The 14773-nt window shown below is 37.3% G+C and overlaps 1 protein-coding gene across 2 annotated transcripts; it reads left to right on the top strand.

Annotated features, from left to right (window-relative positions):
* Positions 1 to 6775: 6775 nt before the first annotated feature.
* On the top strand, positions 6776 to 14429 carry LOC103716870 (lysophospholipid acyltransferase 1-like). Of its 2 annotated transcripts, none has more exons than XR_015976421.2 (8): positions 6776 to 7148; positions 8323 to 8378; positions 10615 to 10835; positions 10943 to 11488; positions 12152 to 12237; positions 12880 to 12943; positions 13084 to 13202; positions 13640 to 14429. XR_015976421.2 is itself a non-coding variant. In XM_008805053.6 (8 exons), the coding sequence occupies exons 1-8, from the start codon at positions 6847 to 6849 to the stop codon at positions 13781 to 13783; spliced, it is 1401 nt and encodes a 466-aa protein (XP_008803275.1). In that variant the 5' UTR covers positions 6781 to 6846; the 3' UTR covers positions 13784 to 14429. The 2 variants fall into 2 exon arrangements, 1 of the variants encoding a protein (XP_008803275.1); XM_008805053.6 differs by having other exon boundaries at positions 6781 to 7148; positions 10943 to 11351.
* Positions 14430 to 14773: the final 344 nt, after the last annotated feature.

The following is a 14773-nucleotide window of genomic DNA, read 5'->3' as shown; positions in this document are numbered from 1 at the left end:
GGTTGAAAGATGAAGAATTAAAGTAGGGAGATCTTGATCAGTTAGAGACTAGATCGAGTTCGGAAGATTTGAAGCATGGTAAAATTGATTAGTTCAAGCATCAATTGGTTCCGGAAGAAAATATGGAGCAAGAAAAGCCTGATAAAATGAATGCTATATCAAGTTTAGAAAAGACCATGAGTGAAGAACTAGTTGTTTTTTGAAATTGCTCGAGAAGAGTCAAAGGATGCTATAATTGATCCAATCATATAGATCTGTATTGAGAAGTCAAATCATGTAGAAGAGTCTTATGCTAGTGCTATCCAAGATATAGATATTTTTTTTGGAGACTTAGTTAGTCATAAGGATGAAGATCTAACTAATTTTAAAGTATTTTCAAAGATCGAGAAGCAATAGTCATGAGGATGAAGATCTAACTAATTTTGAAGTAGTTTTAGAGATCAAGAAGCAAGAAGAAATGCTTGGTATGGATGATTCACATTCTGCCTTAGTAATCGACAAGATTTTTGTTGCGCAATTTAATTTTAAAGTTAGTTCAAAATTTGAACAATTAGAGGACTATACACATGAGGATTTGATTTTATATTGGAGCTACTCAATTGGAGGCATGTGGCTATGCCCAAAGTTTTATTAATGATTTTAATTATTTGCATGTATTGGCCAATGTTCACAATATTTGCAACAGGAAACTTGATGTTCGTTAAGATAAGCTAGATTCTCGAAATCTCAATATAGTAACCAAAGAGTTAATACTAAAAGAAAGTGTTAAAGGATATTGTTGATTTCAACATATGCGTCGAAGAGGATGAGCCAACGATGAGTTACTGTTCAAACAATAAAAGAACCACATTGTTTAAGTGTTAGTTCGACAAGTTGTTATACGCCGCTAGTATCACGGCAATAATGGCAACCTATTATGGCTTTCATGACATCGATAACTTCAGCATTATCGGCATAGACTTTGCTATGAAGGAGAGTGTTGAGATTTATTACCAAGTCTTAATCTTATTAAAACTTATATTTATCTCATCATTAATATTAATAATGTTAGGATTCCGATCCATGTTAAGTTAGGTGGAGTCTAAGGCTAAATATACTTGAGTTTATTTTCAATTGAATTTGAATGGTGATATTTTCATCTTTTAGTAGGCGATGGTGAGTGATATTTTTATTTTGTAGTGGGAGAGAGTATGGTTCTATTAAGAGAGAAAAAGAGTTATATGAGTTGAAGTTGGGACAGTTTTCTAATGAGATGTTTTTGTGAAAGAGAGTGGAGCCATTGTTTCAGCCCTTCTTTTCTTTTGAGTAATTGATTTCTCTCTCTAAATCTTTTTGTCTACTATTTTTGTTTAATTTAATTGGTGTTTATTTTGGATTCTAAACCAATGTTATTTGATGTGCTCCAAACAGCATGCTGTTGTATAAAATCTACATTAAAAGAATAAAATACAATGTAAGTAAAAATAGGGTCTGGGTGAAACCACCTAAGCCCTAGCAGTAGAAAATTATTGTAAGTGAGATAGGATTGTGCAATTCTAACAATACTTGTACAATAAAGGGATGTCATAAAAATAGAACTACATTGTTGACACAAAGTTCTATTGTTCTTTACTTTTTGTCAGATAAGCTGACCAAAGTATAGCTATCTATCATCTTTAACTTGTAGCTTGCTTGTACGGGATTCCTATGCTATATAGTCCATGAAACACATCCAATTATTAGTTCAGTTTAAAATCAAAATAATTATTTTTTTTAAATTGCCAATACTTTAACTTGGATTTTTTCTGGACCTATCAAAATTCTTTATATGTATACTCATTATTATAACTTGGATTACAGAGTATTCACTACCTAATCGTTGCGCATGCTTGGAATTCTACATACATTTAGCCTCTACCATTTAAATGCCAAACCATTTGTTTTCTCTTCAAAAATATTAAAAAATCTAATGCTAAGCAATTGATTCTTTACAATTACATATGACTTAGCTGGATGACAAAGTCTAAAATGTTTGTTAGTCCTGTATAAGATTTATTTTCATCTAAGACTATGGTTTAAGTGAATTCAATGCTGGCCAAAGTTGCACACATAGAGGGGGAAAATAAAGACGAACTTTGATGGCAGAAAATAAGAATTTCCTGCAACAGAAGCCTAGAATATAGAAAACTCAAACTCTTCTTTCCTTGCACTTAGTATGTCCTCATTTTTTGTATGTTATCATATGATATCATATCTGGCCAAACAAGATAAGTTTCTTCCAAGACAAAGTTGCAAACAAAACTTGGACATATGGTAGATCTTATGATAGAGTCCGTATGATACCACCTCTTCACTTAAATGAAGTTGTTTGGGCTCGCAAGAAGTGTTACTTTGAAAGCATAAAACTTATTGAGAAAAGATCCACCTCACCAACAAATAAAATTATAATTGCCCTAAAATGCATCAAACACACCTTGAGATGTGTATCACGGCCTTCATTTGCATATTAGTCTAATTGCAAGCTCATCTCAATGTGGAATAGAAGGCATTGAAAGCTAACAAAAAATCATAATTTTCGCCAACCAGGGAACAAATTCGCAATCAAAAATAATACATTTCATGGATATTGGTGAACATGATGTTGATAAAAACAATAATATAGCATACGTCAACCCATGTCTTTGTCCCATCTATAGGTTAACGTGCATTTGTCTTGTGTGTATACAATGACTCGTGGAGATCAGAGCAGGTGATGACATTATCACATGACTTTATTTAAAAGTTGAGCATGATTCTCAAGTTTCTTTTCCAACTATTTTGTTGGTGCTATTAAATAAGGAATAAGATTTTTTTTTTGATCTTTTATGCATGATTTGACTTTTATGATGGTGATACGGAGTTGAAATATTAGCGAGTGACTCAACCTTTTTTAGTGAGGACAGGTGCAACATTGAGAATTCAATAAAATAATTGAATCATGTACACCAGTGATTCTGCACTTCCGACTTCGTTTTTTTATAGAACTTGTTTTTCATGGTCGTGTGGATCCTTCAAATCAAACTCATTGGAGGTTTGCCTTGAAAACACAAAAAGGTTGCGTGCCAGATAGGGATGGTTGAGCTACTTTTTGGTTAAAGAACTTTATAGAGATTGCATAATCTTAAATCCCATCACCCAATCATGAAGTAAAAGAGTGATGGCAAATAGAATCAGAACGGTTTCGACCCATAACCTTTGTAGACTTGGAGTGACTACATTATGAGTTCATAAAGGCTGACCATAGGCTAATTATAGTGCTTGTGATTAGATTTGAATAAATTTAGACCTTTAGCATTACGGGAACGCCAAAGCTTAAACGGAAAAGTATGTGAGGACCCATATGGGAATGTATTTAGTCCCACGTTGACTATGCATTGGGTAGATTTTGGATGCTTGTATAGAGCCAAAAAATCTAAATAACACCACACCTCTTGGCTAGCCTTTTTAGATGAAATCCTGAATTATGACAAAGATAACCATGCTTGAGATGTTACCGAACTTCTTTATAAACAACACTACCCTTACTTTCTCTCCTTATTAAAGTCCAACCAAAATCTTAACATAGTATATGGATGGGTACATGGGAACATAGAGTTAATTAAAGTCTCTACCCATCCATCGTAGGGCAATTCTATAACACCCCTTCATAAATGAAAAGCTCAAATGGACAAAACCTCAAAAAGAAGCAGCAAACATGTGGATTAGTAAACGGGGGAATAGACAAATCAGTAAGTAGGAGAGTTAACTTTGATATTTGGTTAAAATCCTTTCCAATACTATCCAATTGGAATCTTTAACCTATTTGAGGTGAGACTATTTCTCAGCACATCTTTGACTTTTTTCCAAAAAAAAAAAAAACCTTATGCAAACCAATTGTAATAAAGAATTGCCAAATCTTTAGGAAGGGGGAGGACCCATTACCTTCTTCGCGCATGTTGATAGTTGGGGGACAGTAGATCGATTTATCAAAGCAGACATTGTTGGTTGTTTTGATAACATTGATCACACTCTTCTAAATAGAAGAATTGGTTTAGATATGGGTGAGAGCACTTCCTTGTAGGGTGTGGAAGAGGGGAAGCTTTCTATGTGTGGATAGAGGACGTCGTGGGCCCGCCCGTATGGCCTCTTAATAGAAGGAGGTCCTTTTGCGGACCTGCCGATCTATACGCTCCCTCTCTTTCAAGCAGAATACTACCGGCTACAGATCAAAGCACGATAGCTTAGCCAGACCAATCCTCACTTACCGACCCTTAAGAAAAATGACAACTCAAGGGCGTGCCGCTGAGCTCCGGAATCTCTTCCGCGATAAGCTAAGATTGGCCCAACCACGCAAAGGCAATTTCGAGCACTCACTGGGTCGAGCACCAGCTCGGGGGGTAAGATCCTATCTGAATGAGTAAGAGCAAGCTACTTTTGAGAGGCTATGCAGTCTTCTGTCATCACTTTCTTTTTTGATTTTATGCAATTTTGCTCTTTCGACTTTTCATAATCTTGCCTGCCGAAGAAAGAGAAGAAGCTAGGGCTGATCCTCTTTCTAAAGTGGAGGCGGTAGTTCTTTTTCCAGAAGAGGACTCAAAAGCAAATGCTTTGTTGTTCGAAGCGGCTGAATAAGCCTACTATTTCCATGAAAGGAAGGGCGTAGTTTCTTTTCTTCCACCAAAACCAGGAAAGGAGTTTGGGTATAGACTATAAAAAAGATCGTCAAAAATGACGTTTTAGAAAGGAAGTGTCATTTTTTCCAATAAAATCCCATGCATTCATTTCAGGCCTAATCCGGCCAGCCATTTAAACCGTAAGTCCCGCGAATAAAGTAAAAAGTGCTTTTAGTGGAAGCTTTGTAGATCTTGTATGCACAGTACAGTGAGATAAGATGTTAATAGCTTCCCATCCCGCTATTCCTGATTCTTGATAGCAAAGGATGAATCACACTTTTGAGATGACAGACCTTACGAGTTCCGTCGTCTTGCTTTTAGAAAAAAGACTCTTGTTCGATTCAATGTGGGAATACCCGGCAATCGTAGATCTACGAATAGAAATTTTTTTCGTGAGGACGCTTTCTGATTGTACCAATAGACCTTCTCGTCTCAGTGTTGAGTGATGAAATCCTGTTTCTAATTGAGTTGTTGGTGGCGTGTGAGACAATCCAGCCCTTAATCCAACAATTGTGAGTGCATTATAGGACCTTTCAGCCTAAAGAAGGGCGGTGGGAGGGGAAGGAAAGGAAGTCCTCCTTACACTTGGTGAGCAAGACCAGTTTTCTTGTTCAAAAAGAATGGATGGCTTGCGAGAAGGACGAACGAGGGGGTCCGCCCGGTCCTTAAGGCAAGGATAAGAGGCGCGAATCAATGTATTGGATGATTGAGATCGAAAGAGTCCCTGAGAGAGACTAGACTTCTAGTAACAGTAGGTGCGCCTTCAGTTGAGGAGAGCTGTTCACAAGCAGTGGTTATGAGCTCTTTCTTGTTCCGGTTCAGAATAGGTAATTCCTTCACTTCAGTTGCACTAGTGGATTGAATAACCTTTTCTTTAGTTCCAACAAAGTGCATGTGTTGTTGGTTAATAAAAACACGAGTTTCGATAGGCTGGAGGACTGATACTATAAGTAGGACAAACAAACGCCTTAAAAGAGAAATGAAAGGCATTTTAGCATTTTTCCACTTATCCAATTCTTGGCATTTGTACCAGTCGAGTTACTCCATTCCTCTCTGGCCTTAAGTGCTGTTTTTCCTGAGCGAGTAACTCGTTTTTCGGTTGTGGTAAGGATTCGTTAATCAGCCCCGAAAGCTTTTTTCTTGTGTGAGTGCCCTATTAGGTTGCCCATTAGTAAGCGAACCGAAGGGAAAGAAGACATCTCTAACCCACCTCTTATCCGCTCCCTACGCTTGCGAACTCTAAAAGAGTGCTCGACCACCACCCTTCCGTAGACTCAACGAGGAACCGTCGATCACTGAAGGTTCCTCTCCTTCTGTAGACTCCCGCGGGGACCCGAGCATTCTACATGTTCCTGCGATAGAACAGTTCGCCCAGTCGTCTACCTCTCCTAGTCAGCCTGCACCTGCTGCGGATTCTGCTTTATTTGTATTTGGATTGTTGATATATCTCAACTTTTTTATTTTTGAATAATTTTTACATAAGCTGATGCGATAATAAATTAAGAAAAATACATTATGTACCCTAACAGGTATGTAAGTATTCAATGCATACGCATTACTATTGAGTCATCGAGGTAAATCTAATTTCGGACTCATCGTTCCTACTTCTTAGTATACACTAATGAAGTAGCAGTCATGAGATCAGAATACTCGCCATATTTAATATTTTCTCAAAAATTATATATCTATTACTTCTTATATGCTTGTGTAGAAAAACTTATTTATATTTTAATGTTATATAGTACTCTATCTTCCGTATCTTATGTATATGAATTATTAAAGTGACCCATTGCACATTTATTAGTTAGATTCTTCCCCAACCAAGTGTCCTTCAGATATTGTCAGATCAGCAAAAACATCTGTAATAAATATCGACTTCGGAAATTTCTGAATTCTCGGACGTCACCGGGCCAAACTAACTCCAGAATCCCGGGGAGGGTCCAAGTAGGCGGCGGCAGAAAAAAATCCATCCGAAACGACAAATATTACATCAGACGCCACCGATGAGAGCTGGAAGCCCGGGTCCGACCGCTAGGTCACTTTAAGGGCATATCCGTCATCAGAAATACATTCCTCTCTCTCCTCTTCGTTCGTCCTTTTTTCCACGTCCTCTTCTTGAAAGGCTTAGGAATCGAGTCAGAGAGACGCGAGGGATTTGTGTCTTTCGCGAGTCGCGATGGAGCTCGAGATGGCGTCCATGGCGGCAGCGATCGGGGTCTCGATCCCGGTGCTCCGCTTCCTGCTCTGCTTCGTGGCCACGATCCCGGCGAGTTTCTTGTGGCGGCTCGTCCCCGGAACCCTAGCGAAGCATCTCTACGCCGGTCTCTCCGGGGCGGCCCTCTCCTACCTCTCCTTCGGTTTCTCCTCGAACCTCCATTTCCTCATCCCCATGGCCGCCGGATACGCCTCCATGCTCCTGTGCCGCCGCTACTGTGGGATCTTCACCTTCTTTGCTGGATTCGGTTACCTCATAGGCTGGTAATTTGCTTTTGATCTCGTCCGGATTGGTTCTTGATTGGCATAGGTTTTTTCCACGATCTGTTCTTGTTATCTTGATATAATTTTCAACAAATTTGTGTAGCTGGATGCTTGATTAGTTGGTCAGACACACGATACTTTATACAGTAGGCTGGTCCGAATTCTGGAATGCGTGAAAGGTCGAATCTTTTGTCATTTATTTCTCAAATTAAAAGTAAAATATGATGATAAATTTTTACGAAGATGCTATGATTCTGAGAGAGAGTTGTATAAGGTACAAATTTATACAATAATGCCTTATCATACAAAATACATTTACTATTAATGTTGATTCTCATGAAGTTTTTAAGAAGATTGGATTTTGAATATATTTTATCAAGGTTATTTGAACTAATCATAGAACATTTCTTGGAAAAATCAGGTGGAGATTTAACTATTTTAATCAGGTGCAGATTTAAAGTTTTTTCCCCAAAACAAATGCTTTTTTATGTTTCTCAAATCTGTCAGACCCTCGAGTGAGTTACTTCAGACTATGAGTTAATAATAGTAATATTTTCTGACTCTATATAACCTGAGTGTCTCTTTGTTTCGTCGAATTGTAACTCTGGGTTCCTGGCAACTTTGCTTTAGTTAGTTCCTTTTTGCTGGGAAATCTATATCTGTGGAGAAGCAGTTATATCCCTCAGTTTCCACGCTGATTTTCTTCAGACAAAAATAGAAATAATGGGGAAAGACTCTAAATTTTTGAAGAAAAACACCCATTAAGCTTTTTGTATGAGTATCATTCCTAAAATTATTGTCATCACGTCCCTTTCTACACCCCCTCCCCCCATCAACACACTGCCTTTTGTCCTGTCTAAACTGCTGCGCTGCTTCCCCACGGGCCCCCCACCCACCCAAAAACACAAACAAAATTAACATCAGTATCATCCCTAATTCTATAGCCGTGGAGAGCTCAGCTATTCTTTGTTTGGTCCTTCAGACCATATGGAATTGAGTCAAAGTCAAAATCTTCCCAAACAATTATTTTTCTAATGAAATACAAGCATTCCATTACATGATCAATAAAATCAGTCTTCTGTTATGTGCTATCTTAACTCTTAAAACTATTCTTTGTAGTCAAAATACTTCAAACAAATGAATTGATTCTCCTACTGTATTTTGTGTTTTGTAGCCATGTGTACTATATGAGTGGGGATGCATGGAAGGAAGGAGGCATTGATGCTACTGGTAGTGAACCTGTACATTTTCTGTTTATTATTGTTTTGGCTGGAAAATCATTGTTTACTGCTTTGCAAGTAATATGCTAATTTTTGAAATTACGGCTTCTTTGATCATTCGTTCAGCATTCATACAAGTTGATATAATGATGTTAGATTTAGAATATGAATGCATGACATTTCCTTTCTAAGTATACGTATACTCTGCTATCAAGTAGATTCAACTCCTTGTTTCATAATAAGCAATTTGTCTGATGAAAAAATTCATTTGCATTTTCCTGAAACTCTTTTTGAGAAGATTTTGCATAGTGATATTGTTTCCTTGTTCATGTTTGCAGTCAATTGCCAGTACATGGTTAACACTAGCTGGGCCCAACATGGGAAAGAAATAACACTAAGGGCCTATTATATATTCCTATAAGATTGGGCTGAAAATTCTATAGGATTCATGAATTAGGCCATCCATTTAAGTATGGCCCTGTATCAAACAAACACTACCTAGTCCAATACTGTAGAAATACCCAAACAGGCTTGTTTGGACAGTCATATTGGATCCTTAAGATTGGAAATAAGATCTTTAGGATTATAGAATATAAGGCATGGACCAGCCCATGTACTAGATCTTTCCTAGCCCATTCCTGCAGGGAGGGAAAAAAAAGACCTACTGAGGTGTTTTTTTTCTCCCTATGGGATTCCGGCCATCCCACTCTAAATCTATTCCTTGGAATTTTATAAATATGGGCAACTAGCCCAGCTTGTAGTCCTGTGATCCTGCTGATTGTACTGGACTAATCCACGAATCCTACAGAATTTTCAGTCCAATCCCATAGAAAAACCCAAATAAACCCTAAGGTTTAGTCATGATCATGGTTTATTTTGGCTTTAACGAAAACAGGGACTAAAGTATTGTGCCATGCTGACTGGGACTTTAGATTATGAACACAACATTCTGAGAAATAACATTGAAGTTTAACAGCCTTATCTTATTTGAGAAGAAGAGATGTGATTGGCAACAAATATATAAGTTTGTTAAATTCTTGAAATGAAGCTTTCTTGAATTAGAGTTATGCTTGTAGCTAACCTCTTTAAAATGGAAAAAAGATTGCGTGATGATAATGACCGAAAAATCAACATGTAACATTGCTTTGGTAGGACTACTTGGAGGCAAATTCTCGACATGTATCCTCTCTATAATTCTTCACGTTTCTTTCCTGAATTCTCCATTTGTTTTTATCATCACTATTATTATATCTGCCACCATTCTTCTTTCCTTTTTGCATTATCTTACTTGCTTACTACATTGAATACAGAAGTAATGTACCTACATTTGGAATCCTTCCTTTGATGATCCATATTAGAAAAAGAATTTTACTACAAAAATTGAGGATGATGTAAACTTGCAGTGGTTAGCAGGCATCCTTTATCTCCTACTCCAAGATAAGTACCTTAGCATGCCAACCCTGTCAAACCAAATAGATAGAAAGTTTTAGTTTAGAAACTAAACATGAAAACTGAAGATAGCCATTATCAATGCATCTTTTTAGAACTCTAGAGGTACTGTTCTATGTAAAATCCAAACTTGCAACATGAACAACTTGTAATTTCATATCGAAGACATCATGCCGATCACATCCTAAATCTGCTTTGATATTACAGCTTGAGATTCCTTCCTGACCATAAACCCTCCAATTGCCTGAGCTGCTATCATCTTCAATTTGTTTTTTTGGCTTCTACTTAGTTTTTACTTGAAGGGCAGCTCCTACATCTTGACTATCAAAAAAGGCAGACCGATCTTCAATCTCAGGGCATACAACACTCAATCCCTTATAATTAGATGTTTCTCTTTTCTGAGAGAAGAATTTTGCAAAGCCCAATCGAATGCATTAAGGTGTATGCTTATGACTCTATGTGAATTGCCCCCTACAAACATGAGAGCACCTATGGTTTGACATTGGAGTGTCATTATTGACATTGTTATAGTAAGAAAAGGCCCAAGGAAACTTGGATAAAGTAGCATTATTATTGTTCTTGCTTCTGATTATCATTGTACGACATAGTTATAGCTCACAGATATTTTCATGTGATTGCGTATACTGTCCTAGTGCCTAAAATTTGGAGGTATCATTTTCTCTTGTTAATGCATTAGGGTCTCATGACGACATTGATAGCTTGAATTAATTCTTCAAATTATAATCTGTCGTCAATACAATGGTAACTGTCTTTTATGTCATACATGCATGGTTCAGGAGCTCTTATGGTCTTGACACTGAAAGTCATTTCATGCGCAATAAACTACAGTGATGGGCTACTGAGAGAAGAAGGTTTACGCGAGGCACAGAAGAAAAACCGAATTCTCCATTGTCCCTCTATAATTGAATATTTTGGTTACTGCCTCTGTTGCGGCAGTCACTTTGCAGGACCAGTATATGAGATGAAGGATTATCTTGACTGGACAGAAAGGAAAGGGGTAGGTGTAATATGTCCTTTTTCTCTCTATGAGGTTAAGTGGTAGATTCTTTTCTAATTTTATTCCCTGTTGGTTCATTATTTTGACCCCGCCTCCTGCTTGTTTAGATGTGGGCTCGTTCTAAAGATAGACCATCACCATCTCCTTATGTTGCTACCTTGCGTGCTCTAATTCAAGCTGCCATATGTATGGCGATTTACTTATATTTGGTACCACAGTATCCACTTTCACGGTTTAATGAACCCATATATTATGAATGGGGATTCTGGAAACGGCTGCATTACCAATACATGTCTGGCTTTACTGCTCGTTGGAAGTATTATTTTATTTGGTCCATATCAGAAGCTTCAATCATCACATCTGGTCTGGGTTTCAGTGGGTGGTCAGATTCATCTCCTCCTACACCACAGTGGGAACGTGCAAAAAATGTTGACATTCTTGGTGTTGAATTAGCAACCAGTGCAGTGCAGTTGCCGCTCATGTGGAACATCCAAGTTAGCACCTGGCTACGCTATTGTGAGTTTCAACATTCATCTTGCTTTGATATATGCATTTGCTTATTTCAGTCTCGGCTCATTTTAGCTGAAGTCAATGTTGCTGAAGTGCATGTGTTCAAATGCCATGCCAGAAAGCCAGATTTCAGTGTTCTTGAGGTAATATGTATGCAAGTATGAGCATGGGTGTAATTTCTGGGATGATGTGTGCTTGTATGTGCAGTATTTGCTTCGTTAATCATGTGTGCTTGCATTATATGGTCATGAGCATTAAGTTGATGCATGCCAGCATGTTGCAATGGCTGTTCACATTCTAATGTGTTTGTTGCACTCTTGCATGCATGCATCTTGAATTAAAACAAAGGTTACATATTTAATTCAATATTTTCTAATGAGCATGGGTTTTTAGCAATAACATGACTACTTTGTCATCCTTCAGAATATGTTATAAGTAGCTGCTGAATGGGCTATTGAATAATGTTCTGAAGACTTATAGACACTTCTGATCGGAGGATTGAAGGACTCATGCAGGGTCTATAGTCTTTGTAAGAGTCCTGCACCTGGTAGATCTAGGCATTTTATGTGGTCTCTGTCCATGCGTCTATTTTGACACATGGTGGGGGCAACAGCGATGCTGCTCCAGACTGCTGGCTCTTATGGTGCAGCAATCAATGCTGGTTTTCATTTAAATTCTAGATATGGGAAATCAATTAGTGTATTTACTTTGTGCTTGTGCTAAACAGTTAATATCTCTTTATGATCTTTTTCTCTTTGTAATTCAGTATTATATTCCAACTAATTCAAAATGTCATGTTGTTTTAGATGTTTATGAAAGGCTTATTCAGAAAGGGAAGAAACCTGGATTCCTTCAGTTGCTGGCTACACAGACTGTTAGTGCTATTTGGCATGTTAGTATCGTAATCCCTTTTCACATAACAAATATCCTACTGTGGTCTATGAAATGTAATATTCTAGGTCTTTGCTTGAAGTGCATCTTTTTAGCTAGATTTGAGGTAGAACTCTGTAATTTAGTTTCTGATAAGCTTGTCTGTGAGAAGCAGGATAGGAGAGAACCAGTGGTGTGTTTCAAGGTTCTTTACATGGTTAAAGATTTGCTGTTTCAAGTCTTAATATTAGGCATAAACTTTTCATGTTATGAGGTATTGTCGTTAAATCATTAAGAAAATTTATGGAATCACAAGTCATGCTAGACTTAAATTTCTCATGTTTGGTTATCATGCATTCTTGCAAATTTGGATATATAAAACTTATAGGGCTAATGGTGCCGATCAAGCTAATATAATTTTGTTTTTATCTGTCTAATCATTATTTTAAGTGCCTTGACTGCACCTATAACTGATCTTGAATTCTTCTGATACTGCATTTTTAGGAGATATAAAGGAAAAAAGAAAACCTCTTTTGGCTTTATACAGACAATTTTCTGTTATTTTATGGTTTTATAGCTGTCATTGTTGGAGATCAATTTTGCTTCTATTTATGCTAACATTGCTGAATGTATCTCATATTTTCTTCTATTGATCCGGCAACAGGGATTATATCCTGGATACATCATTTTCTTTGTTCAGTCAGCATTAATGATCGCAGGTTCACGAGGTACAAATTCAAAGTTTGATTGCACTTTCATTGAAATATACATTTTTTCCAGTCATCCTTACCTTTCAGTTCAATCCATTAGGAGGCTTATCCGATATTCTTTTACCTGATACTTTTCTTCTTGCCTTGTGTCTGAGCAGTTATATACAGATGGCAGCAGGCTGTTTCCCCGAGCAATGCAATATTTAGAAAGATGCTTACATTGATCAATTTTGCATATACGCTACTTGTTCTGAACTATTCCTGCATTGGTTTCCAGGTCAGCTTCTATCTGAATTTTCTTTTTTTTTTAAACTTATTAAATACAAGTCAATTTTAAAAGTGTCTTTAGAAAACTTATTGTTTTAACCTTTCCATTTTTTAGATGTATTTTCTGCACTTCGTTGTTTTTTTCTTTGTTGTATAATTTCTATATGCATTTTTTTCGCAATTTAAACTCATCACCTTCCTGGACTGGTTAAAATCATTGATCATGTGGGTCGTGTTGGGGCAGGTGGGTTGGTGGGGTTGGGGGTGGAAGAGTGAGGGACGAGGAATATAGGAGTTATGTAGTGATCTACTTTTTTAATTTTGTTCTATCTAGTTTTTTAATTCTTTTCTTGCTTCGGATTGAACAGTTGTAGGTTCTGTTTTCTTGTCTTGGGATTCTTAATATATGTTCCTGACATTCATTTTCTGTTGTTTTCTCTGTTGAAGGTACTGAGCATGAAGGAAACCCTGGCCTCCTACCAAAGTGTGTATTTTGTTGGCACCATTGTTCCCATTGTATTTACTCTGCTGGGATATATCATCAAACCAGCAAGATCTGTCAGGCCTAATAAAGCTCAGAAGAGCCAATAGTACACCAAAGTGGTGTTTTATCCTTAGCACTGGAAGAAAAGTAAGAAGCAAGAGCTAGTGTAGCTGCCTCTAGCCATGACTCCTCTTCACGATTAACATATAACGGGCTAGGTTGAAGAGATCCTTTTCAATTGGCATTTTTCCCCCATCTCCTCTGATCTTGTGTGAGCTTATGCTCTTAGCTGGGACTGTGATGGTTTCGACATCTGATTGCTGGGACTGTGATGGTTTCCACGTCTCAAATTCATAAGTGCCAGTATTAAGATTTTTAATGTGACTAGAAGATTTTGTTCAACCAAAAGAACACTTTCATCATGAAGGGAGCTGTTTTATTGCAGAAGTTCTGGTTCCTTTTGTTGATGCTGCGTTTATCATGCAGAAAAAAAAAAAAAAATGCTAATTATTATTACTTTGTTGGGAAACTAGATGTTATGATTTTTGTTTACAGTAACAAGTCTGGTATACGGTGACATTGGTTCTTGCTCGTGCTATTGCGGGTCAAGTGACTAGGTATGTCTAGTTGAAAACCAAAATCTGCTACATATGTTGATACACTTGATTTAGAATCTTGCTCCTATACCCTCTTGTAGACAATTTTGCTACTCCTCAATGGAGTATCTTTATTTCATATTTCTGATTAACCTGAGTTTTATTCAGCAACTCTATAATTTTTTTGTTACCTTTTCGACCTGCGACTTGGTTATTTACTCATAATGCAAGCAGGAAATAATTAGGCATCTCATTTTAGAGCTCTTTTGTCTGTATTTTTATAATCTGTTTATACACCTCCTGCCTTATTGTACAAACGGTGTGGGATGGTGTTATCATACATTTTTTATCCTAAAAACAATTTGTAATTTATTTTTCCGGTGATCAGGCATTTATCATATATAAGTTATGGATTTAAATGAGAGAACTGTTACGACGCTACCCCTCCCTGCTCTATCCATTCAGGGCTCGTTTGGTTTGCGGGAAGCATTTTCTCTTCTA

The sequence above is a fragment of the Phoenix dactylifera genome, chromosome 3, assembly GCF_051530095.1.
Source record: "Phoenix dactylifera cultivar Ajwa chromosome 3, Ajwa_hap1_PhDact_Kaust_v1.1, whole genome shotgun sequence".
In the NCBI taxonomy this organism is placed as follows: Eukaryota; Viridiplantae; Streptophyta; class Magnoliopsida; order Arecales; family Arecaceae; genus Phoenix; species Phoenix dactylifera.
This window is presented reverse-complemented; position numbering and strand designations above follow the sequence as displayed.

Excerpts from the sequence above, each read along its gene's own strand:
- LOC103716870 (XM_008805053.6), top strand. The coding sequence starts at position 6,847 with ATGGAGCTCGAGATGGCGTCCATGGCGGCAGCGATCGGGGTCTCGATC. Across the intron at positions 8,379-10,614 it reads AGGAGGCATTGATGCTACTG|GAGCTCTTATGGTCTTGACA; the intron begins GTAGTGAACCTG and ends TGCATGGTTCAG. Across the intron at positions 12,944-13,083 it reads AATGATCGCAGGTTCACGAG|TTATATACAGATGGCAGCAG; the intron begins GTACAAATTCAA and ends GTGTCTGAGCAG.